General features: G+C 45.3%; 1 protein-coding gene across 1 annotated transcript in view; it reads left to right on the top strand.

Annotated features, from left to right (window-relative positions):
* LOC311248617 (seizure protein 6 homolog) overlaps positions 1 to 27,762 on the top strand; it is a gene marked incomplete at both ends in the record, with an annotated part of 127,517 nt that overhangs the window by 13,055 nt on the left and 86,700 nt on the right. Inside the window, one exon of the mRNA XM_084339475.1 lies at positions 6,195 to 6,328. Coding sequence (XP_084195601.1) covers positions 6,195 to 6,328 — 134 coding nt within the window. The remainder of the gene's footprint in view (positions 1 to 6,194; positions 6,329 to 27,762) is intronic.

The raw sequence follows: 27,762 nt of genomic DNA, 5'->3' as shown, positions 1-27,762 counted from the left end.
AATCAATTTGATGGCTTTGTCATTATAAATGATTTGCCATATCTTTAAACATCTTCTAAAGGGATTTTAATTAGTAAATTGATGGGTAAGTTAGGATCTCCTTAAAATTCATGTTTTATAGTGTGGTAGTGAAAGGGTTAACCCTCTGTAGTGTGGTAGGAAGGGTTAACCTTCTATAGTGTGGTAGGAAGGGTTAACCTTCTGTAGTGTGGTAGTGAAAGGGTTAACCTTCTGTAGTGTGGTAGGAAGGGTTAACCTTCTATAGTGTGGTAGGAAGGGTTAACCTTCTGTAGTGTGGTAGGAAGGGTTAACCTTCTGTAGTGTGGTAGGAAGGGTTAACCTTCTGTAGTGTGGTAGGAAGGGTTAACCTTATGTAGTGTGGTAGGAAGGGTTAACCTTCTGTAGTGTGGTAGGAAGGGTTAACCTTCTGTAGTGTGGTAGTGAAAGGTTAACCTTCTGTAGTGTGGTAGTGACAGGTTAACCTGTAGTGTGGTAGTAAAAGGTTAACCTTCTGTAGTGTGGTAGTGAAAGGTTAACCTTCTGTAGTGTGGTAGTGAAAGGGTTAACCTTCTGTAGTGTGGTAGTGAAAGGTTAACCTTCTGTAGTGTGGTAGTGAAAGGTTAACCTTCTGTAGTGTGGTAGTGAAAGGGTTAACCTGCTGTAGTGTGGTAGTGAAAGGTTAACCTTATGTAGTGTGGTAGTAAAAGGTTAACCTTCTGTAGTGTGGCAGTGACAGGTTAACCTTCTGTAGTGTGGTAGTGAAAGGTTAACCTTCTGTAGTGTGGTAGTGAAATGTTAACCTCCTGTAGTGTGGTAGGAAGGGTTAACCTTCTGTAGTGTGGTAGGAAGGGTTAACCTTCTGTAGTGTGGTAGGACGGGTTAACCTTCTGTAGTGTGGTAGGAAGGGTTAACCTTCTGTAGTGTGGTAGGAAGGGTTAACCTTCTGTAGTGTGGTAGTGAAAGGGTTAACCTTCTGTAGTGTGGTAGTGAAAGGGTTAAGGCGCTCCCATAGTCCAGCAGACTGTACACAGAGCAGACTCCGCGGAGGTCCGCGCGGACTCTTGAGCTTTGATCTCAGCGGACAGCAGACCCACAGGTGGGAAGCTCCTATTTTCTGACGCGCGGACATCCGCGCCGCTGACTTGGTGTCACACAAAACGCTGCTCAGCGTTTTGGTTGACATCGAACTGCATTTAATGTGACGCCGATCTGCATTTTACTCTGAACACTCGCTCTGTGCCAAGAGAGATGTTTGAATGGCTTTTCTAAATGAAGTGTGTAAAATTGCCAGTTTTATTTCGAAATATTGGAAACGGAGATAACATAGAATGTTATCTCCGTTTCCAATATTTTGAAATAAAACTGGTGCTTTTATTTCATGCAATGCGTGTCTTTTCAGCACCACGCGCTGTCCACCTCAAGCCTATACATTGCATCTCGCTGCCTATATACCTGTTATTCAAGTGCGTAAAACTGCCCGTTTTATTATCGAAATATTGGAAACGGAGATAACATACTCTTTATTTTGACATCGGATGACGACGACATGACAGAAGTTGAACAGCGTGGGGACAATTGTGTAAACTGCCGCGTGACATGTAGGAAATTGGTCCGCGGAGGTCCGCTCGACTATGAAGGCTCAAAGAGTCCGCGCGGACCTCCGCGGGGTCTGCTCTGTGTACAGTCTGCTCGACTATGGGAGCACCTTTAACCTTCTGTAGTGTGGTAGGAAGGGTTAACCTTCTATAGTTTGGTAGTGACAGGTTAACCTGTAATGTGGTAAAAAGGGTTAACCTTCTGTAGTGTGGTAGTGAAAGGTTAACCTTCTGTAGTGTGGTAGTGAAAGGTTAACCTTCTGTAGTGTGGTAGTGAAAGGTTAACCTTCTGTAGTGTGGTAGTGAAAGGTTAACCTTCTGTATTGTGGTAGTGAAAGGTTAACCTTCTGTAGTGTGGTAGTGAAAGGTTAACCTTCTGTAGTGTGGTAGTGGAAGGTTAACCTTCTGTAGTGTGGTAGTGAAAGGGTTAACCTTCTGTATTGTGGTAGGGAAAGGGTTAACCTTCTGTAGTGTGGTAGTGAAAGGGTTAACCTTCTGTAGTGTGGTAGTGGAAGGTTAACCTTCTGTAGTGTGGTAGTGAAACGGTTAACCTTCTGTAGTGTGGTAGTGAAAGGTTAACCTTCTGTAGTGTGGTAGTGAAATGGTTAACCTTCTATAGGTTGGTAGGAAGGGTTAACCTTCTATAGTGTGGTAGTGACAGGTTAACCTGTAGTGTGGTAAAAAGGGTTAACCTTCTGTAGTGTGGTAGTGAAATGGTTAACCTTCTGTAGTGTGGTAGTGAAAGGGTTAACCTTCTGTATTGTGGTAGTGAAAGGGTTAACCTTCTGTATTGTGGTAGTGAAAGGTTAACCTTCTGTAGTGTGGTAGTGAAAGGTTAACCTTCTGTAGTGTGGTAGTGAAAGGTTAACCTTCTGTAGTGTGGTAGTGAAAGGGTTAACCTTCTGTATTGTGGTAGTGAAAGGTTAACCTTCTGTAGTGTGGTAGTGAAAGGTTAACCTTCTGTAGTGTGGTAGTGAAAGGTTAACCTTCTGTATTGTGGTAGTGAAATGTTAACCTTCTGTAGTGTGGTAGTGAAAGGTTAACCTTCTGTAGTGTGGTAGTGGAAGGTTAACCTTCTGTAGTGTGGTAGTGAAAGGGTTAACATTCCCTATTGTGGTAGGGAAAGGGTTAACCTTCTGTAGTGTGGTAGTGAAATGGTTAACCTTCTGTAGTGTGGTAGTGAAAGGTTAACCTTCTGTAGTGTGGTAGTGAAAGGTTAACCTTCTGTAGTGTGGTAGTGAAAGGTTAACCTTCTGTAGTGTGGTAGTGAAAGGTTAACCTCCTGTAGTGTGGTAGTGAAAGGGTTAACCTTCTGTATTGTGGTAGTGAAAGGGTTAACCTTCTGTATTGTGGTAGTGAAAGGGTTAACCTTCTGTATTGTGGTAGTGAAAGGTTAACCTTCTGTAGTGTGGGAGTGAAAGGGTTAACCTTCTGTAGTGTGGTAGTGAAAGTGTTAACCAGGCTATACAATAGTAGTAGCAGACACTATCCAATAGTAGTAACATACACTATCCAATAGTAGTAACAGACACTATCCAATAGTAGTAGCAGACACTATCCAATAGTAGTAACAGACACTATCCAATAGTAGTAACAGACACTATCCAATAGTAGTAGCAGACACTATCCAATAGTAGTAACAGACACTATCCAATAGTAGTAACAGACACTATCCAATAGTAGTAGCAGACACTATCCAATAGTAGTAACATACACTATCCAATAGTAGTAACAGACACTATCCAATAGTAGTAACAGACACTATCCAATAGTAGTAACAGACACTATCCAATAGTAGTAGCAGACACTATCCAATAGTAGTAGCAGACACTATCCAATAGTAGTAACAGACACTATCCAATAGTAGTAGCAGACACTATCCAATAGTAGTAGCAGACACTATCCAATAGTAGTAACATACACTATCCAATAGTAGTAACATACACTATCCAATAGTAGTAGCAGACACTATCCAATAGTAGTAACAGACACTATCCAATAGTAGTAGCAGACACTATCCAATAGTAGTAACAGACACTATCCAATAGTAGTAGCAGACACTATCCAATAGTAGTAACAGACACTATCCAATAGTAGTAACAGACACTATCCAATAGTAGTAGCAGACACTATCCAATAGTAGTAACATACACTATCCAATAGTAGTAACAGACACTATCCAATAGTAGTAACAGACACTATCCAATAGTAGTAGCAGACACTATCCAATAGTAGTAGCAGACACTATCCAATAGTAGTAACAGACACTATCCAATAGTAGTAGCAGACACTATCCAATAGTAGTAGCAGACACTATCCAATAGTAGTAACATACACTATCCAATAGTAGTAACATACACTATCCAATAGTAGTAGCAGACACTATCCAATAGTAGTAACAGACACTATCCAATAGTAGTAGCAGACACTATCCAATAGTAGTAACAGACACTATCCAATAGTAGTAGCAGACACTATCCAATAGTAGTAACAGACACTATCCAATAGTAGTAACAGACACTATCCAATAGTAGTAGCAGACACTATCCAATAGTAGTAACAGACACTATCCAATAGTAGTAGCAGACACTATCCAATAGTAGTAACAGACACTATCCAATAGTAGTAACAGACACTATCCAATAGTAGTAGCAGACACTATCCAATAGGAGGGCAGACCGTGTGGTTTTGAATGACTGCTCGCTTGCTGACTGTCATGGTAAATTAAGCTCACCGTTGCAGTTTTTAACAAATGAAAGCACATTCAACTGTCTAAAATGCCTGCTTTCATGCCTATAATGGAACGACTTAAGAAAAGTGTTGAATAGTGATTTTTTGTCAGTGAAATGAATAAGGGGGAAGGCAAATGAATAGATGATGCTACTCATTTATTATGAGGGTTCTCCTCAAGCCAATAATCCTCACTTACTCCGTGTCAATAGAGGAGGATATACTACCCCTCCTTCCCATCCGCACACATGTTAAACGCTTTATTTGATTCCGTCAATTCAATTATAAAAACAGAACCTGTACCGTTTCATTCAATTAAGATTAAATTATTTCAGAGCCTCAACATTAGTGTCAACGGGGCGCTCTCAGGACACCACTCTCGACCACACACACAGGACATTTAGCAGAGTCAACTTTAATCAAAATGAGTACATTTTACTCAAACTGAGTACAATTTACTCAAACTGAGTACAAGTTACTCAAACTGAGTACAATCTTACTCAGTTTGAGTAAAATGTACTCAGTTTGAGTAAAATTTACTCTGCGAAATTTACTGTGCACCTCTTGCAGAGTTTTAAGCTAGGCATATCTGCTTCCATTTTGTGCTAAGATAGGCTAGCTCAGGGGAGGCCAACCCGCGACTCGCGAGCCGCATGCAGCTCTTTGCCCGTCAATGTGCGGCTCTTTCATTTTTTACTTTTTTTTTTTTTATGTCACTCGTTCCATAAGGACGTAGAATAAACATTTACAATTTTATTTAAATGGACCATTTGCATGTTCTTGGTATCTGAATCTAGGGACATATATGGATCAGTGTCAGAAATAGTGTGTCTGTTACTAGGCTTGAGTAAATTGTAATGAACCAAAGGAGAATATCAATTCTATTTAAAAAAATATATATATTATCTTTGACTGTGAATAACACCATGCTAAAATTGACCAGACCTGAAAAATCTAAGCAAATGAATAAAGGGAAGATGATTAAACAGAAGGTTTTGTAGATACAGTACTGAATTCTGCCATCTTTTTTATAATGTAAATTTCTCCACCATTTTTCATCGTATTGCAACACCGTTTTTTGCAAGACGTTCACAGAAAGGTAGAGAAACGAATTGCGTTCTGTTTTATGGCAATAACATTCAGGTTTGTGGGAGATAATCCCAAAAAATAAGAGAAATAAAAAATGTCAGAGGCCAGAGGGTGAGACCTAAACATGAAGGGTGCCGTGACTGAAAAAGAAAAAAGTTGAGAAACGCTGGTATATGGTGTGGCTCTTTGTGGTACCACAGTCATTTTTGTGGCTCTCTGACTGGTTGGCCACCCCTGGTCTAGCTGGTCCGTATCTGCTTCCATTTTGTGCTAAGATAGGCTAGCTTGTCTGTATCTGCTTCCATTTTGTGCTAAGATAGGCTAGCTGGTCCGTATCTGCTTCCATTTTGTGCTAAGATAGGCTAGCTGGTCCGTATCTGCTTCCATTTTGTGCTAAGATAGGCTAGCTGGTCCGTATCTGCTTCCATTTTGTACTAAGCTAGGCTAGCTGGTCCGTATCTGCTTCCATTTTGTGCTAAGCTAGGCTAGCTTGCAGCCGGATAGATCTGTCTGGATTTGGGAGAGAGTTGTTCATGTTCACTAATATTCTTATGGTCTTGGACCTGCAGGGGAATACCATTTTGTTTCCCCCATGGTCTCATGTTCCTTTTTTGTTACTTTGTTTTTACTATGCTCCTATAACTACTGTCAGCGACTTCGGTTCATTGCGAAGCGCTATATAAATAAAATGTATTATTAGTATTATTATTAACATGTATACATTCTGAAATGAGTTCCTCTTTAACCACTCATGTTATGTTATCTTCATGTCTCCTACAGTGCAATGCAACGCGACACTGTCAGGGATGGAGGAGATCGTGGAGTCCCCAGATCCTGCAGCCTCATCGTCCTCCTCTCCTCTGGAATGTACCTACAGCATCACGGTGTACGCCGGCTACGGAGTGGAGATCCAGGTACAGTAGTGGTGCTTCACGGTGTACGCCGGCTACGGAGTGGAGCTCCAGGTACAGTAGTGGTGCTTCACGGTGTACGCAGGCTACGGAGTGGAGCTCCAGGTACAGTGGTGGTGCTTCACGGTGTACGCCGGCTACGGAGTGGAGATCCAGGTACAGTGGTGGTGCTTCACGGTGTACACAGGCTACGGAGTGGAGATCCAGGTACAGTAGTGGTGCTTCACGGTGTACACAGGCTACGGAGTGGAGCTCCAGGTACAGTAGTGGTGCTTCACGGTGTACACAGGCTACGGAGTGGAGATCCAGGTACAGTAGTGGTGCTTCACGGTGTACACAGGCTACGGAGTGGAGATCCAGGTACAGTAGTGGTGCTTCACGGTGTACGCCGGCTACGGAGTGGAGATCCAGGTACAGTGGTGGTGCTTCACGGTGTACGCCGGCTACGGAGTGGAGCTCCAGGTACAGTGGTGGTGCTTCACGGTGTACACAGGCTACGGAGTGGAGCTCCAGGTACAGTAGTGGTGCTTCACGGTGTACACAGGCTACGGAGTGGAGATCCAGGTACAGTAGTGGTGCTTCACGGTGTACACAGGCTACGGAGTGGAGCTCCAGGTACAGTGGTGGTGCTTCACGGTGTACACAGGCTACGGAGTGGAGCTCCAGGTACAGTGGTGGTGCTTCACGGTGTACGCAGGCTACGGAGTGAAGCTCCAGGTACAGTAGTGGTGCTTCACGGTGTACACAGGCTACGGAGTGGAGCTCCAGGTACAGTGGTGGTGCTTCACGGTGTACACAGGCTACAGAGTGGAGCTCCAGGTACAGTAGTGGTGCTTCACGGTGTACACAGGATACGGAGTGGAGCTCCAGGTACAGTGGTGGTGCTTCACGGTGTACACAGGCTACGGAGTAGAGCTCCAGGTACAGTGGTGGTGCTTCACGGTGTACACAGGCTACAGAGTGGAGCTCCAGGTACAGTGGTGGTGCTTCACGGTGTAAACAGGCTACGGAGTGGAGCTCCAGGTACAGTAGTGGTGCTTCACGGTGTACACAGGCTACGGAGTGGAGCTCCAGGTACAGTGGTGGTGCTTCACGGTGTAAACAGGCTACGGAGTGGAGCTCCAGGTACAGTAGTGGTGCTTCACGGTGTACACAGGCTACGGAGTGGAGCTCCAGGTACAGTAGTGGTGCTTCACGGTGTACGCAGGCTACGGAGTGGAGCTCCAGGTACAGTAGTGGTGCTTCACGGTGTACGCAGGCTACGGAGTGGAGCTCCAGGTACAGTAGTGGTGCTTCACGGTGTACACAGGCTACGGAGTGGAGCTCCAGGTACAGTAGTGGTGCTTCACGGTGTACACAGGCTACGGAGTGGAGCTCCAGGTACAGTGGTGGTGCTTCACGGTGTAAACAGGCTACGGAGTGGAGCTCCAGGTCAGCGTTTCCGTTAGAACATATTTGTGCCGGTCTGAGTGTCCTGCAAGATTTCTATCCCCGGACATATTCCTGAAATTCCGGTCAGAGTTTTAAACAGCAGTCTGTTATAATCACATTTTTATGAGCTAACGAATTCCGTTATATTGGACATTTGTATTAATTACATCAAGCGAAGAATGAGAAATTGATTTGCAGAATCAAATTACTATCTCTCGCCTCCCAAGTTAGTGCGATACGCTGATCCAGCATCAAGCTCCCGCCCTGCAGGCTCCCGCTGCAGCAGCTGTCACACGCACCCCCAAATGAATCTCGAGTCGACATCGCTTCACCTCGTTGTATCAGACACGTCACACATATCATAATGTTCAACTTCACACACAGCAAACTGTAGTTGATCATCACATTGCCTCGTTTGCATGCAGAGAGCGAGAGGACGAGCCACATGCTCGTAATGCGTTTGTTGATTTCATTATAGCCTACATTTAGTTATAATCAATTATATGCATTACTATGTGACACGGCAGTCAACCAACAGTTGCATTATGATTAAAAAATGTCAACACTTACTCACCCCGTCTCGTTCTGCCTATCCGTTTTGTACCTGCGACTAGATCCCCATTGCATTGGAACAGGTGGACTTCTGCGAGGCTCGCAACGGTAGCAGCAGACTGGGGATGCTCTTTGTGGTTCAATCAATAAAGTGTACTTTGTGTACGTTCAATCAATGTTATCTCTCGTACATCATAGACGCTAGACTACTAGACTATAATGTCGTACCTCAGCCAGGAGAATTTAACTTTCCACTCGGGCCGCCGCCTGAACGCTCGACATTTGTTTATTTTCCGCGGGAGCATCGGCGGTCTCTGTGACTTCAGAAGACTCATCTTCGTTGTCAATGTCATTATTATTAGACCTGCTTGTGCTTGGTTTCATGAAATATTTGTTAGGTTTAGCTTGTTTGGCCATCTCTCTCTCTCGCTCGTATAGCTGTTTGTCGAGACAGGCTCAAAAAAAGAAAAAAAAAGATTCACATCCGAGCGGCGCCATCCGCGCTTTATTAGAGCGAAGCACAATGAAACAAATGTAATGATTGTTTCGTTCATCGCATAGGCTATTTAATTTTAGCCTATTTTAATACAATTCAAATAATAAAATTGTGCTTAGAGGAATTATTTCCACCGGACATTATGACCGGAGATATTTAAATATTCGGACTTCAACATATTTTGCCAGTCAAATACCGGTAATTACCGGCTAACGGAAACGCTGCTCCAGGTACAGTAGTGGTGCTTCACGGTGTACACAGGCTACGGAGTGGAGCTCCAGGTACAGTAGTGGTGCTTCACAGTGTACACAGGCTACGGAGTGGAGCTCCAGGTACAGTGGTGGTGCTTCACGGTGTACACAGGCTACGGAGTGGAGCTCCAGGTACAGTAGTGGTGCTTCACGGTGTACACAGGCTACGGAGTGGAGCTCCAGGTACAGTGGTGGTGCTTCACGGTGTACACAGGCTACGGAGTGGAGCTCCAGGTACAGTAGTGGTGCTTCACGGTGTACACAGGCTACAGAGTGGAGCTCCAGGTACAGTGGTGGTGCTTCACGGTGTACACAGGCTACAGAGTGGAGCTCCAGGTACAGTGGTGGTGCTTCACGGTGTACACAGGCTACGGAGTGGAGCTCCAGGTACAGTGGTGGTGCTTCACGGTGTACACAGGCTACGGAGTGGAGCTCCAGGTACAGTAGTGGTGCTTCACGGTGTACACAGGCTACGGAGTGGAGCTCCAGGTACAGTGGTGGTGCTTCACGGTGTACACAGGCTACGGAGTGGAGCTCCAGGTACAGTGGTGGTGCTTCACAGTGTACACAGGCTACGGAGTGGAGCTCCAGGTACAGTGGTGGTGCTTCACAGTGTACACAGGCTACGGAGTGGAGCTCCAGGTACAGTGGTGCTTCACAGTGTACACAGGCTACGGAGTGGAGCTCCAGGTACAGTAGTGGTGCTTCACGGTGTACACAGGCTACGGAGTGGAGCTCCAGGTACAGTGGTGGTGCTTCACGGTGTACACAGGCTACGGAGTGGAGCTCCAGGTACAGTGGTGGTGCTTCACGGTGTACACAGGCTACGGAGTGGAGCTCCAGGTACAGTGGTGCTTCACGGTGTACGCAGGCTACGGAGTGGAGCTCCAGGTACAGTGGTGGTGCTTCACGGTGTACACAGGCTACGGAGTGGAGCTCCAGGTGATGCTCATCGTCTCACCTCAAGATACCACTACAAGATCTGAAGTCATATGTAGAAATACCACTACAAGATCTGAAGTCATATGTAGAAATACCACTACAAGATCTGAAGTAATATGTAGAAATACCACTACAAGAACTGAAGTCATATGTAGAAATACCACTACAAGATCTGAAGTAATATGTAGAAATACCACTACAAGAACTGAAGTAATATGTAGAAATACCACTACAAGAACTGAAGTAATATGTAGAAATACCACTACAAGATCTGAAGTAATATGTAGAAATACCACTACAAGAACTGAAATAATATGTAGAAATACCACTACAAAAACTGAAGTAATATGTAGAAATACCACTACAAGAACTGAAGTAATATGTAGAAATACCACTACAAGATCTGAAATAATATGTAGAAATACCACTACAAGATCTGAAATAATATGTAGAAATACCACTACAAGATCTGAAATAATATGTAGAAATACCACTACAAGAACTGAAATAATATGTAGAAATACCACTACAAGAACTGAAGTAATATGTAGAAATACCACTACAAGATCTGAAATAATATGTAGAAATACCACTACAAGATCTGAAGTCATATGTAGAAATACCACTACAAGAACTGAAATAATATGTAGAAATACCACTACAAGAACTGAAATAATATGTAGAAATACCACTACAAGAACTGAAATAATATGTAGAAATACCACTACAAGATCTGAAGTCATATGTAGAAATACCACTACAAGAACTGAAATAATATGTAGAAATACCACTACAAGAACTGAAATAATATGTAGAAATACCACTACAAGAACTGAAGTAATATGTAGAAATACCACTACAAGATCTGAAATAATATGTAGAAATACCACTACAAGAACTGAAATAATATTTAAAAATACCACTACAAGATCTGAAGTCATATGTAGAAATACCACTACAAGAACTGAAATAATATGTAGAAATACCACTACAAGATCTGAAATCATATGTAGAAATACCACTACAAGAACTGAAATAATATTTAAAAATACCACTACAAGATCTGAAGTCATATGTAGAAATACCACTACAAGAACTGAAATAATATGTAGAAATACCACTACAAGATCTGAAATCATATGTAGAAATACCACTACAAGAACTGAAATAATATGTAGAAATACCACTACAAGAACTGAAGTAATATGTAGAAATACCACTACAAGAACTGAAATAATATTAGAAATACCACTACAAGAACTGAAGTAATATGTAGAAATACCACTACAAGATCTGAAATAATATGTAGAAATACCACTACAAGATCTGAAGTAATATGTAGAAATACCACTACAAGATCTGAAATAATATGTAGAAATACCACTACAAGAACTGAAATAATATGTAGAAATACCACTACAAGAACTGAAATAATATGTAGAAATACCACTACAAGAACTGAAATAATATGTAAAAATACCACTACAAGATCTGAAGTAATATGTAGAAATACCACTACAAGAACTGAAGTAATATGTAGAAATACCACTACAAGAACTGAAGTAATATGTAGAAATACCACTACAAGATCTGAAATAATATGTAGAAATACCACTACAAGATCTGAAATAATATGTAGAAATACCACTACAAGAACTGAAATAATATGTAAAAATACCACTACAATAACTGAAATAATATGTAAAAATACCACTACAAGATCTGAAATAATATGTAGAAATACCACTACAAGATCTGAAATAATATGTAGAAATACCACTACAAGAACTGAAATAATATGTAGAAATACCACTACAAGAACTGAAATAATATGTAGAAATACCACTACAAGATCTGAAGTAATATGTAGAAATACCACTACAAGAACTGAAATAATATGTAGAAATACCACTACAAGATCTGAAGTCATATGTAAAAATACCACTACAAGAACTGAAGTAATATGTAGAAATACCACTACAAGAACCTAAATAATATGTAGAAATACCACTACAAGAACTGAAATAATATGTAGAAATACCACTACAAGAACTGAAATAATATGTAAAAATACCACTACAAGATCTGAAGTAATATGTAGAAATACCACTACAAGAACTGAAGTAATATGTAGAAATACCACTACAAGAACTGAAGTAATATGTAGAAATACCACTACAAGAACTGAAGTCATATGTAGAAATACCACTACAAGTGTTATGGTTTGACACCGACCCCAAACGCAACGACACAAGAGAGTAGGATTCAGAGTTGCCAAAAACAAGGGCTTGTTTATTAAGACTAAATAAACAGCACAGACTCGGAAGAGTTCAAACAAAGACTGGAATACAAGCAAGGGTGAATGTTGCTGCTCTGCAGCTTCTCCCGGGATGGTAGTCAGGGGAAGCAGACGCTGACGTCAGAGCCGCTCTGCAGACTTCTCTCGGCAGAATCTCCGAAGTGGTGCGGGACCGAGAGAGAGAGAGGGAGCGAGTTAACTCAGAGTGCAGGTGGAACAGAGCAGGTGAACAGGAGAGGTGACTTGTACCCGAAAACAAAGTTATCCAAGTGACTGAATCTTCGGTGTAAATACACACTGTGAGTAACGTTCCAAACACAATCCCAAGTGATAGATATCTTCGGTGCAAAATAAACACTGTGAGCGAAGTCCAAAATACAATCCAATGTGATAATATCTTCGGTGTGTAAACACACAGTGGGAGATGTTAGGCCAAAATATTATCCCAATGAAACAATCCAAAAAAGGCAAACGCTGGGTGAGTGACTGTCTGATAAAAAGCTGGAAATCTTCAGTGTTATATAAACACACGAAAAACGGAATTGGATCAAAGACAGTCATAAAACTCACCCAGGCGTTGTGCGTAAAGAGCGTTGGAACAGAACGGAGCGAGCGCGTCGCCACGGGGAAAGGGTGTCCAAGAGGAATGCATCTTGAATATCCTGGAGGCAAAGCACAGGGAAACAACAGCAGGCAGCAGGAACGGCGAATGCAACAGAAATATCAAAACGATCCAACAAAACTTGAATGGGGAAACGGGGTATAAATAATACGGGAATGCTTGATTGACAAGCAGTGACAGCTGAGGGATGTGATTGAAAAGCGTGTGGACGGGGGAGAACCAATCAACGACGTCTCTGGGAAGAAGCGTGTGAATAGGGGAATGAAATGATTAACAGAAAACAAATGGAAAACAGAGCGAGTAGGCTTAAAGGAAAAGAGCGAGTAAGTGAGCAAAGGACAAAAACCTCACAGTACCCCCCCCTCCACGGGAGCCACCCGGCGACCAGGCCGACCCGGCTCGTCAGGATGGGCACGATGGAAGTCAGTGATCAAGCCGGGATCCACGATGAGCTGCCGGGAGACCCAGCTACGCTCCTCAGGGCCGTAACCCTCCCAGTCCACCAGGTATTGGAACCCCCGGCCCCGCCGACGAACGCCCATCAACCGGCGGACCTGCCACTGGGGGTGACCATCCACCAACACGGGAGGCGGTGGATCAGGAGCTGGAGGCATAAGGGGACTGAGGGAGACGGGCTTAACCCGGGAGACATGGAACACGGGGTGAATGTGCATGGACGCAGGAAGTTTCAGGCGTAGGGCCGCCGGACTGAGTACCTTCAGGACCTCGAAAGGTCCGACGAAACGGGGGTTGAGCTTCTTGGCCGAGGACCGTAGCGGGAGGTCCCTTGCGGAGAGCCACACCCTCTGCCCAGGGCGGTAAGTCGGCGCAGGAACCCGGCGCCGGTCGGCACCACGACAGGCGCGCTCAGATGTCCGGAGCAGCGCGGTCCTGGTGATCTCCCAAACTCGTCGGCAGCGGTCGAGGTGGTCCTGCACGGAGGGAACTGCCACTTCCGCCTCCTGTGTGGGGAAAAGAGGGGGTTGGTAGCCCAGGGAAACCTCAAAGGGTGAGAGGCCGGTGGCGGAACTGACCATTGAATTGATGGAGTATTCAACCCAGGGAAGGAAACGGCTCCAGGATGCCGGTCTCTCAGCTGCCACACACCGAAGAGCAGACTTCACGCTCTGGTTCATCCTCTCCGTCTGTCCGTTAGTCTGGGGATGATAACCAGAGGAAAGACTGACCGTCGCCCCCAATCCCTTGCAAAAGGCCCGCCATACCTGAGAGGTGAACTGGGGCCCCCGGTCAGAGACGATGTCCTGGGGAAACCCATGAAGGCGGAACACGTGGTGAGTCAGGAGGTCCGCCGTCTCGGCCGCCGAGGGAAGCTTGGAAAGGGCCACGAGGTGAACTCCCTTGCTGAATCGATCCACCACGGTCAGAAGGCAGGTGTTCCCCTGGGAGGAGGGAAGACCTGTGAAAAAGTCTAGCGCCACATGTGACCAAGGACGGCTTGGAACGGGAAGTGGCTGTAAGAGCCCGGAGGGTGCCTGGTGAGAGGCCTTGCTGCGGGCACAGACCGCGCAGGCCAATACGAACTCCTTGACGTCGTTCCGCATGGTGGGCCACCAGAAACGACGAGCCAGGAAGGAGAACGTGCGATGGACGCCAGGGTGGCAGGCGAACTGGCTGGTATGGCCCCAAAGCAGTACCCGGGACCGGACAGAGTCGGGGACGAAGAGACGATGAATAGGAACGTTGCTTGGAGCACGCTGGAAGCGTAGGGCACGCCTAACCACACCCTCGATGCCCAAGGTGATGGCTCCAACCACTCGGGCCTCCGGGAGGATGGGAGTAGGGTCCTCAGAGGGTGGAGCCCCCTTGGAGTGTAACCGGGACAGGGAGTCGGCCTTCGTGTTGCGGGAACCGGGGCGGAAGGTCAGCGAGAAGTCGAACCGACTGAGGAAACTGGCCCATCTCGCCTGCCGACCGTTGAGGCGCCTGGAAGCGCGGATGAACGTCAGGTTCTTGTGGTCCGTCCAGATGGTAAAAGGCTCATCGGCACCAATGACGCCACTCCTCCAACGCAGCCACGACCGCCAGCAGCTCCCGATTGCCGGTGTCGTAGTTCCTCTCGGCAGGGAGGAAACGACGCGAGTAGAAGGCGCAAGGATGTACCTTCTGGTCCGAAAGAGAACGTTGGGATAGGACAGCGCCCAGGCCAGTATCCGAGGCGTCCACCTCCACAATGAACTGTCTCTTGGGGTCAGGGTGGAGCAGGATAGGGGCGGAAGTGAACCTCTTCTTGAGGGAGCGGAACGCAGCACATGCCGCTGGGGACCAGTCGAACGGCAGAGCGGGGGAGGTCAGCTTGGTAAGTGGCTCCGCCACCTGACTGTAGTTCCGGATGAACCTTCGGTAGAAGTTGGCGAACCCGAGGAAACTCTGTAACTCCTTCCGAGTGGTGGGTTCGGGCCAATCCTCCACAGCTTGGATCTTGCGAGGATCCGCTCGGGTCAAGCCCTTCTCAACGATGAAGCCCAGGTAGTCGACGGAGTCGGAGTGGAAACGGCACTTCTCCGCCTTGACGAAGAGCCGATTGTAGAGGAGGCGCTCCAGCACACGGCGGACATGCTGGATGTGTTCCTCGAGGGTCCTGGAGAAGATGAGAATGTCGTCCAGGTACACCACCACGAACACCTCCAGCATGTCACGAAGGACGTCGTTCATGAGTGCCTGGAATACCGCCGGGGCGTTGGTGAGGCCGAACGGCATCACTAGGTACTCGTAGTGGCCCCTGGGGGTCTTGAAGGCGGTCTTCCATTCATCGCCCTCACGGATACGGACAAGATGGTAGGCACTCCGGAGGTCCAGCTTGGTGAAGACGGAGGCCTGGGTCAGTGGCTCGAAGGTGGAGTTCATGAGAGGTAGAGGGTACTTGTTCTTGATGGTGATCTCGTTGAGCTGGCGATAGTCGATGCAGGGTCGCAGGTCCCCATCCTTCTTACCAACAAAGAAGAAACCGGCCGCCACCGGGGAGGAGGAAGGCCGAATGAGTCCTGCTTCCAATGACTAAGAGATGTAGAGATCCATCGCCTTCTTCTCCGGAACGGTCAGACTGTAGAGGCGGCTGCCGGGAAGGGGAGCCCCTTGGCGGAGGTCGATGGCGCAGTCATAGGGGCGGTGAGGTGGAAGGGCCTGAGCCCTGGATTTACTGAAAACCTCCAAGAGGTCGTGGTACTCGGGAGGTATGGACGAGAGGTCCGGAGGCGACTCACCAGCGGGCCTCCGGGGCGGGGGACAGGACGCCGCCTGCAGACACAGGGCGTGACAGGAGGAGCTCCAGCCCTTGATGGTACCGGAGGACCAGGCGATGTGGGGCTCGTGCAGCGCGAGCCAGGGCCTACCCAGGACCACCGGGACAAGGGGGGATTGGGTGATGAGGAACTGGATTCTCTCAACGTGGTTCCCAGCGATGGTCAGCACGACTGGGCCGGTGCGTTGAGAGATGTCGGCCAGGCGGTGTTGGTCCAACGAAAAGATCTCCAAGGGCCTCACAAGGTCCTCAAGTGGAATGTTGGCTCGGGTAGCAAACTCGAAGTCGAGGAAATTCTCGTCTGCCCCAGAGTCGATGAGGGCCTCCACCGTGGCTCGTTGGTCCCCCCAGGCCAGGGTGACGCTCATCAGATGGTCAGGTGGTGCGCGGCTCTGGGAATGGGAAAAACGGCTCACCAGGACTTCCCGGGGTCTCGGCGAGCCTGATCTTTTGGCCGGGTGGGGCAGTCGGCGATTCGGTGTCCCTCCCCTCCGCAGTAGAGGCAGAGACCGGACCTGAGCCTTGCCTCACGCTCCGCCTGGCTCAGATGAGAGCGACCCAGCTGCATGGGTTCCTCCTCGCGAACCGAACGGGAGGGCCCGCTACCACCAGTTGTGTTGAGGACAGGGCGACCAGGAGTGACGTCATGCGTCCGGGGAATCCGGGGTACCTCAGGAGGTAACAGTCGGGTCCTCTTGCGCCTTCTCTCCTGGAGGCGTCCGTCGATGCGGATGACGAGGCTAAACAGGTCCTCGAGGGAGTCGGGCACCTCCCGGGTAGCGAGCTGGTTCCGGACTGCGTCACTGAGCCCCCTCAAGAAGGTTAGGCGAAGTGCAGGGTCGTTCCATCCACTCTCCACCGCCGCCAGTCGAAACTCCAGGACGTAGTCAGTTACCCTGCCGCTCCCCTGTCGGAAGGTCCCCAACCGGGCTCCAGGGTCCAGACCTCGGGCTGGATGGTGGAACACTCTGCGGAGCTCCGCCACGAAGTCTGGATAGGAGAAAACAAAATCTGCATCCATTGCCCAGGAGGAAGTGACCCACTGGGCAGCATGGCCTGAAAGCAAGTTCGTCATATAGGCCACTTGGGACCCTCTAGCAGTAAAACGGCTTGGTTGATGACGGAAAACCAACTCACATTGCATGATGAATGTGGCACACTCCTCGGGATTGCCGTCGAACAGCCGTGGGACGGAGAGACGGGGTTCCCGAGGTGCGGGATCTGCTGGGGCTGCGGGGAATGCTCCTGAAGGATGTGAGGGAAGTAAAGCATTAACGGTGTCGCTCAGCGAGTGAAGCTGAACGAGAATACCAGACTGTTGTCCCGCCAGAGCGTCCAGTGACCCTTGAATAGGCAGGACCTGTTCCCTGGGATCCTGCACCGCAGCCGCAGCCCTCTTTAGTTGGTGACTGTGATCGCTGGTCAACTCGATTTGATTAGCAAGTGCGGTTCTGACCCTCTCTGTGTCGGCTGGGGTCGTCATTTTGGTTGGATCGTAATGTTATGGTTTGACACCGACCCCAAACGCAACGACACAAGAGAGTAGGATTCAGAGTTGCCAAAAACAAGGGCTTGTTTATTAAGACTAAATAAACAGCACAGACTCGGAAGAGTTCAAACAAAGACTGGAATACAAGCAAGGGTGAATGTTGCTGCTCTGCAGCTTCTCCCGGGATGGTAGTCAGGGGAAGCAGACGCTGACGTCAGAGCCGCTCTGCAGACTTCTCTCGGCAGAATCTCCGAAGTGGTGCGGGACCGAGAGAGAGAGAGGGAGCGAGTTAACTCGAGTGCAGGTGGAACAGAGCAGGTGAACAGGAGAGGTGACTTGTACCCGAAAACAAAGTTATCCAAGTGACTGAATCTTCGGTGTAAATACACACTGTGAGTAACGTTCCAAACACAATCCCAAGTGATAGATATCTTCGGTGCAAAATAAACACTGTGAGCGAAGTCCAAAATACAATCCAATGTGATAATATCTTCGGTGTGTAAACACACAGTGGGAGATGTTAGGCCAAAATATTATCCCAATGAAACAATCCAAAAAAGGCAAACGCTGGGTGAGTGACTGTCTGATAAAAAGCTGGAAATCTTCATTGTTATATAAACACACGAAAAACGGAATTGGATCAAAGACAGTCATAAAACTCACCCAGGCGTTGTGCGTAAAGAGCGTTGGAACAGAACGGAGCGAGCGCGTCGCCACGGGGAAAGGGTGTCCAAGAGGAATGCTTCTTGAATATCCTGGAGGCAAAGCACAGGGAAACAACAGCAGGCAGCAGGAACGGCGAATGCAACAGAAATATCAAAACGATCCAACAAAACTTGAATGGAGAAACAGGGTATAAATAATACGGGAATGCTTGATTGACAAGCAGTGACAGCTGAGGGATGTGATTGAAAAGCGTGTGGACGGGGGAGAACCAATCAACGACGTCTCTGGGAAGAAGCGTGTGAATAGGGGAATGAAATGATTAACAGAAAACAAATGGAAAACAGAGCGAGTAGGCTTAAAGGAAAAGAGCGAGTAAGTGAGCAAAGGACAAAAACCTCACAACAAGAACTGAAATAATATGTAAAAATACCACTACAAGATCTGAAATAATATGTAGAAATACCACTACAAGAACTGAAATAATATGTAAAAATACCACTACAATAACTGAAATAATATGTAAAAATACCACTACAAGATCTGAAATAATATGTAGAAATACCACTACAAGAACTGAAATAATATGTAGAAATACCACTACAAGATCTGAAATAATATGTAGAAATACCACTACAAGATCTGAAGTAATATGTAGAAATACCACTACAAGATCTGAAATAATATGTAGAAATACCACTACAAGAACTGAAGTAATATGTAGAAATACCACTACAAGAACTGAAATAGGTTTGAAATATATAAGTGATAAAAAACTTCTGAACGACGTGCATTCATAGCTTTCTAAGAAAATGACGGTGCCCTAAAATGTTATTGAATCCTATGAGTCATGTGAATGTAATAATAATAATAATAATAATAATAATAATAATAATAATAATAATAATAATAATAATAATAATTATTATTATTATTATTATTATTATTATTATTATTATTATTATTATTATTATTATTATTATTATTATTATTATTATTATTATTATTATTATTATTATTATTATTTTTATTATAATAATAATAATAATAATAATAATAATAATAATAATAATAATAATAATAATAATAATAATAATAATAATAATAATAATAATAATAATAATAATAATAATAATAATAACTTTATTTGTAGAGCACCTTTTAGGGCTGTCCCTGACTAAGGATTTGTATAGTCGACTTTGATTGGCCAAAATTTGCCGATAGTCAACTGGGGAAATAGTTTTGGAATTATTTTATTAATATTATAAATTATAAAATCATTCCATTTGGGCTGTGGGGGGTGCTTAATGTCTGAAGGAGTCGACTGAAGGCTTCTTGTCCTCTGCGAAAGCATGCAATTGGTCCACTGATGGATACATCTTGATATTTGTCTAGTCTAGTGTGTTCATTAGACTTTCAGTGCCTCTGTGCCCGTTTTCTTAGGCAGTTAGCCTCTGGTATGCGTGCCATTAGTGTTAGCCACACTTCTAGGCCTTTTTGCTTTCGGAAAGAATGATAGAAATGTATAATAATAAAGTATATAGGAGCGGCTGGGTGGCGCAGCGGACATTGCGCTTGTCACCAACGCAAGAGACACCGGGTTCGACTCCGGCTGTCGGCGTTGCCTCCGGCTTGGGCCAGCCGTCATACTAACTCAATTGGCAGAGTTAGCGGGTCGAAGTCGATGGGTGGTAATCTGGACGTTGTGGACAGCGACTCCTACAGGTCGGTTGGGGGACGCCTGCACAGCAGTGACAGGAAATGGCGGGGGTAGTGTGAGCCTCCCACACGTTACACCTCACCAATGAGAGTCCGCGCTGTCAGGTGAAATGATGTGACAGGCTGCCTCCTCGTGTATCGGAGGGGACACGTGATGCAAGGCTTCTATCCTCCCTACAACCGGCCAGTGGAGGGGCATATGCGAGCAACGTTCAAGACAGGGGAGAGGAGAATTGGCACAGTGGAATTGGGATGGGAGAAAAATAGAAAAAAGAGGAGAAAAAGTGGATACATTTAAAAAAAAAAATTAGTATATAAATTTTTTTGCATTCGACTAAGAGGATGGCAGTTGACTACGGCTCCCTTTGTTCGATTAGTCGACTATCTGACTAATTGGGGTCAGCCCTAGCACCTTTCATACAGAAACTGCAGCTTAAAGTGCTTTACAACCGAAAAAAGACAGGCATAAAATGAGCACATAAAGTTCAGACATATACAATATGTTTTTCTCATTAGGATCTAACATCCCAATAGGCCACCTTGTTTATGGTTTGATTCAGTTTTAAAAATAGACAATAATAAAAAGAATAAGATAGAATAGACAGAGTAAAATAGTACAATTGTTATGGTTTGTTTAGCGACCCCAATAGCACAACACAAGACAGGTATGAGAGTTACGTAGTAGAAAAGACTCACGCACATCCCAAATGTAGTCACGGGTGCTAGACTCGAATTAGATCTATAATGTTTGTGGAAGAAAAGTCTTAGTGTTCCCAAGTTTTAATGTACTTGAACACAACGTTTCGGCCTGTGGCCTTTTTCAAGTGTCAACGACATGTGAAAAGGGGTGGGGTATATATACCTATACAAATTAAAGGTCAAGGTTGAGCCAGGTCAATCAATTAGCCTATAGGCTACACATTGCCCCCAACTATGCTAATCTGTACATGGGTCAGTTTGAGAATCAATACATATTGGACCCTGTTGTTAACATTTTCTTCCCAGACATATTGTTATATCAGCGCTACATTGATGACATTTTCATTATTTGGACAGGGAGTGAAGAGTCACTGGAGGCATTTCATAAATATCTCAACGCAGCTAACTCCAATTTGAACTTCACTCTGGAGGCCAGCTCTAGCAGCATCAGCTTCTTAGATGTTTTGGTTATCAAGGAGGGGAACACTATACATACTGATTTATTTCGTAAACCTACTGACAGAAACACCTTACTACGGGGTGACAGTTTCCATCCCACCCACCTCATTAAGAGCCTCCCGGTCAGCCAGTTTCACCGAGCCAGGAGAATCTGTAGTCTTGATAGTCTATATCAGAGACAGTCCACAGACCTGAGCAGGAGATTCCAGGAGAGAGGATAAACTACAGAATGGATAGATAAAGCTGCTAACTGCTTTGATGTGGCCACACAGGACGAATGCCTACAACCTAGAATTAGACCCACTAAGGACCAGTCCCCACTGTGCTGCACTACATACTCTCCTGTAGGTTTTGAATTCAAAAAGATCCTACATAAACATTGGCACATCATCAACTCTGATCCCAAACTCCAAGCTGTTTTCAAGGAACCTCCTGCCGTAGTTTACAAACGCCCCCCCAACCTGAGAAACCAACTAGTGAGATCTACAGCCCACCCACGGCTCACAGACCCACGTTCCTAGATAACACCCCGGATGGGAACTATAAGTGTGGTAACTGTGCACAGTGTGGCTATACTCTTAAGAGTAAGACCTACACACATCCACGTAATGGTAAAACCCTCAGAGTCTGTGGCTTCATCACCTGTAGCTCCACTCATGTCATCTACTAATGCCCTTGTGGCCTGAGCTATGTAGGTAAAACCAACCGGCAACTCAAAATACGCATCAGCGAACACCGCAGCAACATCAGAGGTGGTGATGAACATAACCCGGTTGCAGTACACTTTAGACAGGCAGGACACAATATCAGCACATTAAGATACACAGGCATTGAAAAGGTAGAGAGACAAGCGAGAGGAGGAGACCATGGCAAACTACTTTTGCAGAGAGAGACCTACCATATTCACACCCTGCAGACTATGGCCCCTCTTGGACTGAATGAAGAGTTTGACATTAAACCCTTCCTGTAAATACACACATTCTGTCCTGATTTTGTGTTTTTTTAATAAATTTTTCTGTTTTTTAAGTTTTCTTATTATATATTTTCTCAATTTTGGCATGTGAAGGTGTGTCACATTTAACTACTAAACTACCGTACTACTGTTATTGTTACTATGTACCATATGTTCTAGGCACTTGAGCTGCAATATGGTCTGTAAATGTGTAGCCTATAGGCCAGGGGTGGGCAACTTTGTATATGGTGAGGGCCACAAAATGTCCACAATCAATCTGGGGGGCCCCATTGTTTATCGGCAGTCCCGCCAGTAGTACCCCATCACTCAAATAGCCCTAATAGTCACAAGGTATATAAACAATTATAATTTGTTGTAACTTTGTTTTTATTCCATTTCAAATGCATTTAGTAATGCAATTTCAACTTTATGAATTTATAAACAGCTGAATTTAAAAGTATTGCTGTGTAACCCCAAATATATACAAAAATGATCAATTATAATTAAGGCTTCTAATAAAATAAATTTATGAACTTAAAGCCCACTGCTCAACAAACACAAAGCAGCATTCCTGCTGCATTTCACAGTAAATCAAAAGTGCAATAATAAATGATTTTGTTAAATGTATAAACTTTTATCCTGCTACTAAACAAAACATTATAACACTGAAATGCATGTTATGGATATGAAGCACTCAGGAATGTTTTGTTTAGTAGCAGGATAAAAGTGTATACATTTAACAAAATCATTTATTATTGCACTTTTGATTTACTGTTGTAGTGAAATGCAGCAGGAATGCTGCTTTGTCTTTGTGTTATTAGTGTTATCTGAACACTACAAAAGTAAACAAGTAAAGTGCAAGTAAAGTAAAGTGCAATACTACATGCCTCCCATTGACCCTTTATCAAACTGGCATGACATTCACCCTCGCCCCACAGTGGGTCAATAATGGTTATAATAATAATAATAATAATAATAATAATAATAATAATAATAATAATAATAATAATAATAATAATAATAATAATAATAATAATAATAATAATAATAATAATAATAATAATAATAATAATAATAATAATAATGGTCCCCTCTCTACACCTCTCCATCATCTCCCCCCCCCTCTCTACACCTCTTCATCATCTCTTCCCCCCTCTCTACACCTCTTCATCATCTCCTTCCCCCCCCCCCCTCTACACCTCTTCATCATCTCCTCCCCCCCTGTCTTTAATGAGACACTTGTGGTCTCTCTTGTTGGCGCACAATAGCAGGAATGTCAACTTCAATGTTTGTGCATGCAATCTGCATCAGATGAAATAATGTTTCATCCGACAGCCTGTTTCTCTCCTTTGACTTGATGTGCTTCATGTTTGAGAAATTGCCAAACATACTGGCCATAGAGAGGGCAAAGTCCCTGAGGAGTGGGAAGCGGGGCTCAGGTAGCAGTTTCCAAAATGAAATTCCCCTCTCATTTCTCTTTGCTTGAAAAAAAGGATCTGACTGTAGCTCGCACAGTTCAAGCTGCAACGGTGGGGGCTGCTCTGACACCGTAGCGGTGAGGGGGCCAGCAAACAGCGCTATCCGTGACTGCATGCCGTTGAAATCTTCAAACCGATCATTGAATTGCATTTCCAGTGTTTCAATGTCGCTCCTGTACTTTCCGACGGCTCAGCCATCGGATTTCTGTGTAGCTGCAAGTCGCCATAATCAGTGTCCATCTCTTCCAAAAAGGAGACAAACTTTCTATGGTTTAGTGACCTGTTGCCTCCACGAATTAGATTGGTAACCTTGGTAACCAAATCCATAACATGGCTGTATAGTCAAGCTTCTTGGCACAGAGAGCCTCCTATATCAGATAAAAAAAAAGAAAAACGATTTAACGACTCTCGCATATAATTTGACTACACTCGATTCGCATTGGTCATTATTAGTGACCCACAATAGATGGAAATTATGTTAGCGAACTTACCTGATGTATAATGCAGTGCAGCATTGGACACTCAACGCCACTCTGCCTTAGAAGCCCAGCGAATCCTGTGCGTTTTCCTTTCATTGCCGGTGCTCCATCGGTAACAACAGCCGACAGTTTATCAAAACCCCCATATTGCTGCACGGCACTTTCAACAGCGTTTCATATGTCCACACTAGGGCTGACCCCTATTAATCAAATAGTCGACTAATCGATCGAAAGGAGCCATAGTCGACTGCCAACTCTTCTTAGTCGAATACAATACAAAAAAAAATAATAATAAATAAATAAAAAAAAATTATAATTTTTTTTTTTTTTTTTTTTTATATTGGCCTGGGGCCGCATGAAACGTCGGTGAGGGCCGCATGCGGCCCGCGGGCCGCCAGTTGCCCCTCCCTGCTATAGGCTAATTGATTGACCTGGCTCAACCTTGACCTTTAATTTGTATATGTATATATACCCCACCCCTTTTCACATGTCGTTGACACTTGAAAAAGGCCACAGGCCGAAACGTTGTGTTCAAGTACATTAAAACTTGGGAACACTAGACGGTGTGCAGACTTTTCTTCCACAAACATTAGGTATGAGAGTTAGCCAAAAAACAGGGCATTATTTATTTCACAGGGAAAAAAGGGAGCACTGACCCTTTAAGGGTGAAATACACTAGAGTCCATGAACAACAAAAAATGCAGCCCTGGGCCCTCATTCATCAATGTGTGCGTAGAACATTTCTATTTCCACACGTAAGCACGGAATGTAGAACCAGTGTACGCACAGGGAAGTCGGGATTCATCACACGTGCGTACGCAGGCTCTACGCACACCTGTCATGATGAATATGACTTTGATCCTACGTTTGAGCTCGTGCACTGTTTTAAGTATTTGCATACCAGAAACGCCCCGATTAACCATATACGGTAATGGAATACACCCATGAAATGTGGAAAAATGGACTAAGCCGAGGGAAGCGTGTCATGAGACAGGCTGACAGACGTGTACACTTACGGTGATGTCGGATATGATATCTATTAACCATTGCTGCCTGGGCAGCGCAAACACTAATAAATACCGCGCTGGAATATGACTGCCTTTTCCCGTGTTGTTTGATTAATACCCAGGGATTAAAGTTCTCCTCAATTTTATTCCAAATCGCGATGGATCTCCCGTCAATTTTCTACCTGCTGCATATGATTTCTAGAGGCATACTACAATCTATTTTGATGTCAGTATTGGGTAGCCTATATAAACAATAATACGAGAGCATATACAAGAACAATGAATCTCACTACATGTATGATGTAGCCTGCCTTTCAATACATGAACTTGAATTCCATCATGTTTGTGTGCGGGACTCACAAGGCTGTTGTCACAATGGGTGGTACCGGTACGCAGTAATAATAACAGTCCACACAATATCACGATCCATGCCATAGCCTATGTTCTATTAGGACATGATCTGTGACGACAAATGTTCTAGAATGTTTGATTAAGATATCATACTCTGACAGCATGCCTATGATCAACAAAAACGCGAACTTGAATCCCATCATATACATAGTCTGTCCACTATCTGGTGTCATTGCAATGCGTTTTCTATTCTTTCTTATACAGTAAAAAGGGGGAAGAACACTATATTCATATGACTTGTATTCTGCTTACAGCTTCGAAATTCCACTTGTTTCGTTTAACGTAAAGCCTTTTAAATATAATCAAAACGTTCCCGTGTTTCTGCGGTCTGCGCAAAATAATAGCGAGTTGAGCTTTATGATTTATGATGAATTGAAAATGGGGGACCCTGATGTAAACAAGACGAAAGTCTTTCTCTGGTCTGCATCCCCAATTAACAATTGTATGTACTGAGCTGTACTGTACTGTACCCATTCTGCAATCTGTTAATAAACTTTTCAATCAATCAATCAAGCTACGCGGAGCGCAGTCAGTCAGTAGCCTACACCCCGTATATTCCGATAACGCTATATAAACCATGCTGCATTCATTCTGAGAGAAAGATCTATTATTCCAAATGCTATTTATAGGGTTTTGACCATAATTATACTACTGTTGCTATTTTACAATGAATTATAATGAACTACGGTTCGTACAGAACATGCCAGTGTTATTATGCACAGAAGCTCATTTCCTTGTTGTAATAATATATTCTACCACTGGGCGCCAGGTACGCATGGTCTGACCTGTGCGTAGACGTAAGCACAGAGTCAAGTTCAAGTTGAAATTGATGAATCCCACTCTTTGCTTAGAAATTATCGTACGCACAGGGTAAGCACAAATCTGTGCGTAGAACACGTTGATGAATGAGGGCCCTGGTCCTTTTAAGGGTGATCGAAAAAATATCCAGGACATCACGGAAATGTTCAGGTAGTCAAGAGACTCACCAGGCAAAGGTGCCGACAGGGAACTTGACCGCACGGAAGCGGTGATCACACAGGGAATATCCACAGGAGCAGGAAAACGTCCCAGCAGGAAAACGACGCAGACGTCTCACCCCGGGGACGTGGCAGTAGGTGGTAGGATGTAGATGGCACGACGTCTCACACAGGGGACGCTGCAGTAGGTGGTAGGATGTAGATGGCACAACGTCTCACACAGGGGACGCGGCAGTAGGTGGTAGGATGTAGATGGCACGACGTCTCACACAGGGGACGCGGCAGTAGGTGGTAGGATGTAGATGGCACGACGTCTCACACAGGGGACGCGGCAGTAGGTGGTAGGATGTAGATGGCACAACGTCTCACAGGGGACGCGGCAGTAGGTGGTAGGATGTAGATGGCACAACGTCTCACCCCGGGGACGCGGCAGTAGGTGGTAGGATGTAGATGGCACGACGTCTCACACAGGGGAGGCAGTAGGTGGTAGCATGTAGATGGCAGGACGTCTCACACAGGGGACGTGGCAGTAGGTGGTAGGATGTAGATGGCACGACGTCTCACACAGGGGACGCGGCAGTAGGTGGTAGGATGTAGATGGCACAACGTCTCACACAGGGGACGCTGCAGTAGGTGGTAGGATGTAGATGGCACGACGTCTCACACAGGGGACGCTGCAGTAGGTGGTAGGATGTAGATGGCACAACGTCTCACACAGGGGACGCGGCAGTAGGTGGTAGGATGTAGATGGCACCACGTCTCACACAGGGGACGCAGCAGTAGGTGGTAGGATGTAGATGGCACGACGTCTCACACAGGGGACGCTGCAGTAGGTGGTAGGATGTAGATGGTATGACGTCTCACACAGGGGACGCTGCAGTAGGTGGTAGGATGTAGATGGCACGACGTCTCACACAGGGGACGCGGCAGTAGATGGTAGGATGTAGATGGCACGACGTCTCACACAGGGGACGCTGCAGTAGGTGGTAGGATGTAGATGGCACAACGTCTCACACAGGGGACGCGGCAGTAGGTGGTAGGATGTAGATGGCACGACGTCTCACACAGGGGAGGCGGCAGTAGGTGGTAGGATGTAGATGGCACAACGTCTCACAGGGGACGCGGCAGTAGATGGTAGGATGTAGATGGCACGACGTCTCACCCCGGGGACGCGGCAGTAGGTGGTAGGATGTAGATGGCACAACGTCTCACACAGGGGACGCTGCAGTAGGTGGTAGGATGTAGATGGCAG

The sequence above is a fragment of the Notolepis coatsorum genome, assembly GCF_963971535.1.
Source record: "Notolepis coatsorum genome assembly, contig: SCAFFOLD_260, whole genome shotgun sequence".
Taxonomy (NCBI): domain Eukaryota; kingdom Metazoa; phylum Chordata; class Actinopteri; order Aulopiformes; family Paralepididae; genus Notolepis; species Notolepis coatsorum.
The sequence above is the reverse complement of the archived record's forward strand: the minus strand, read 5'-3'. Positions and strand labels throughout refer to the sequence as shown.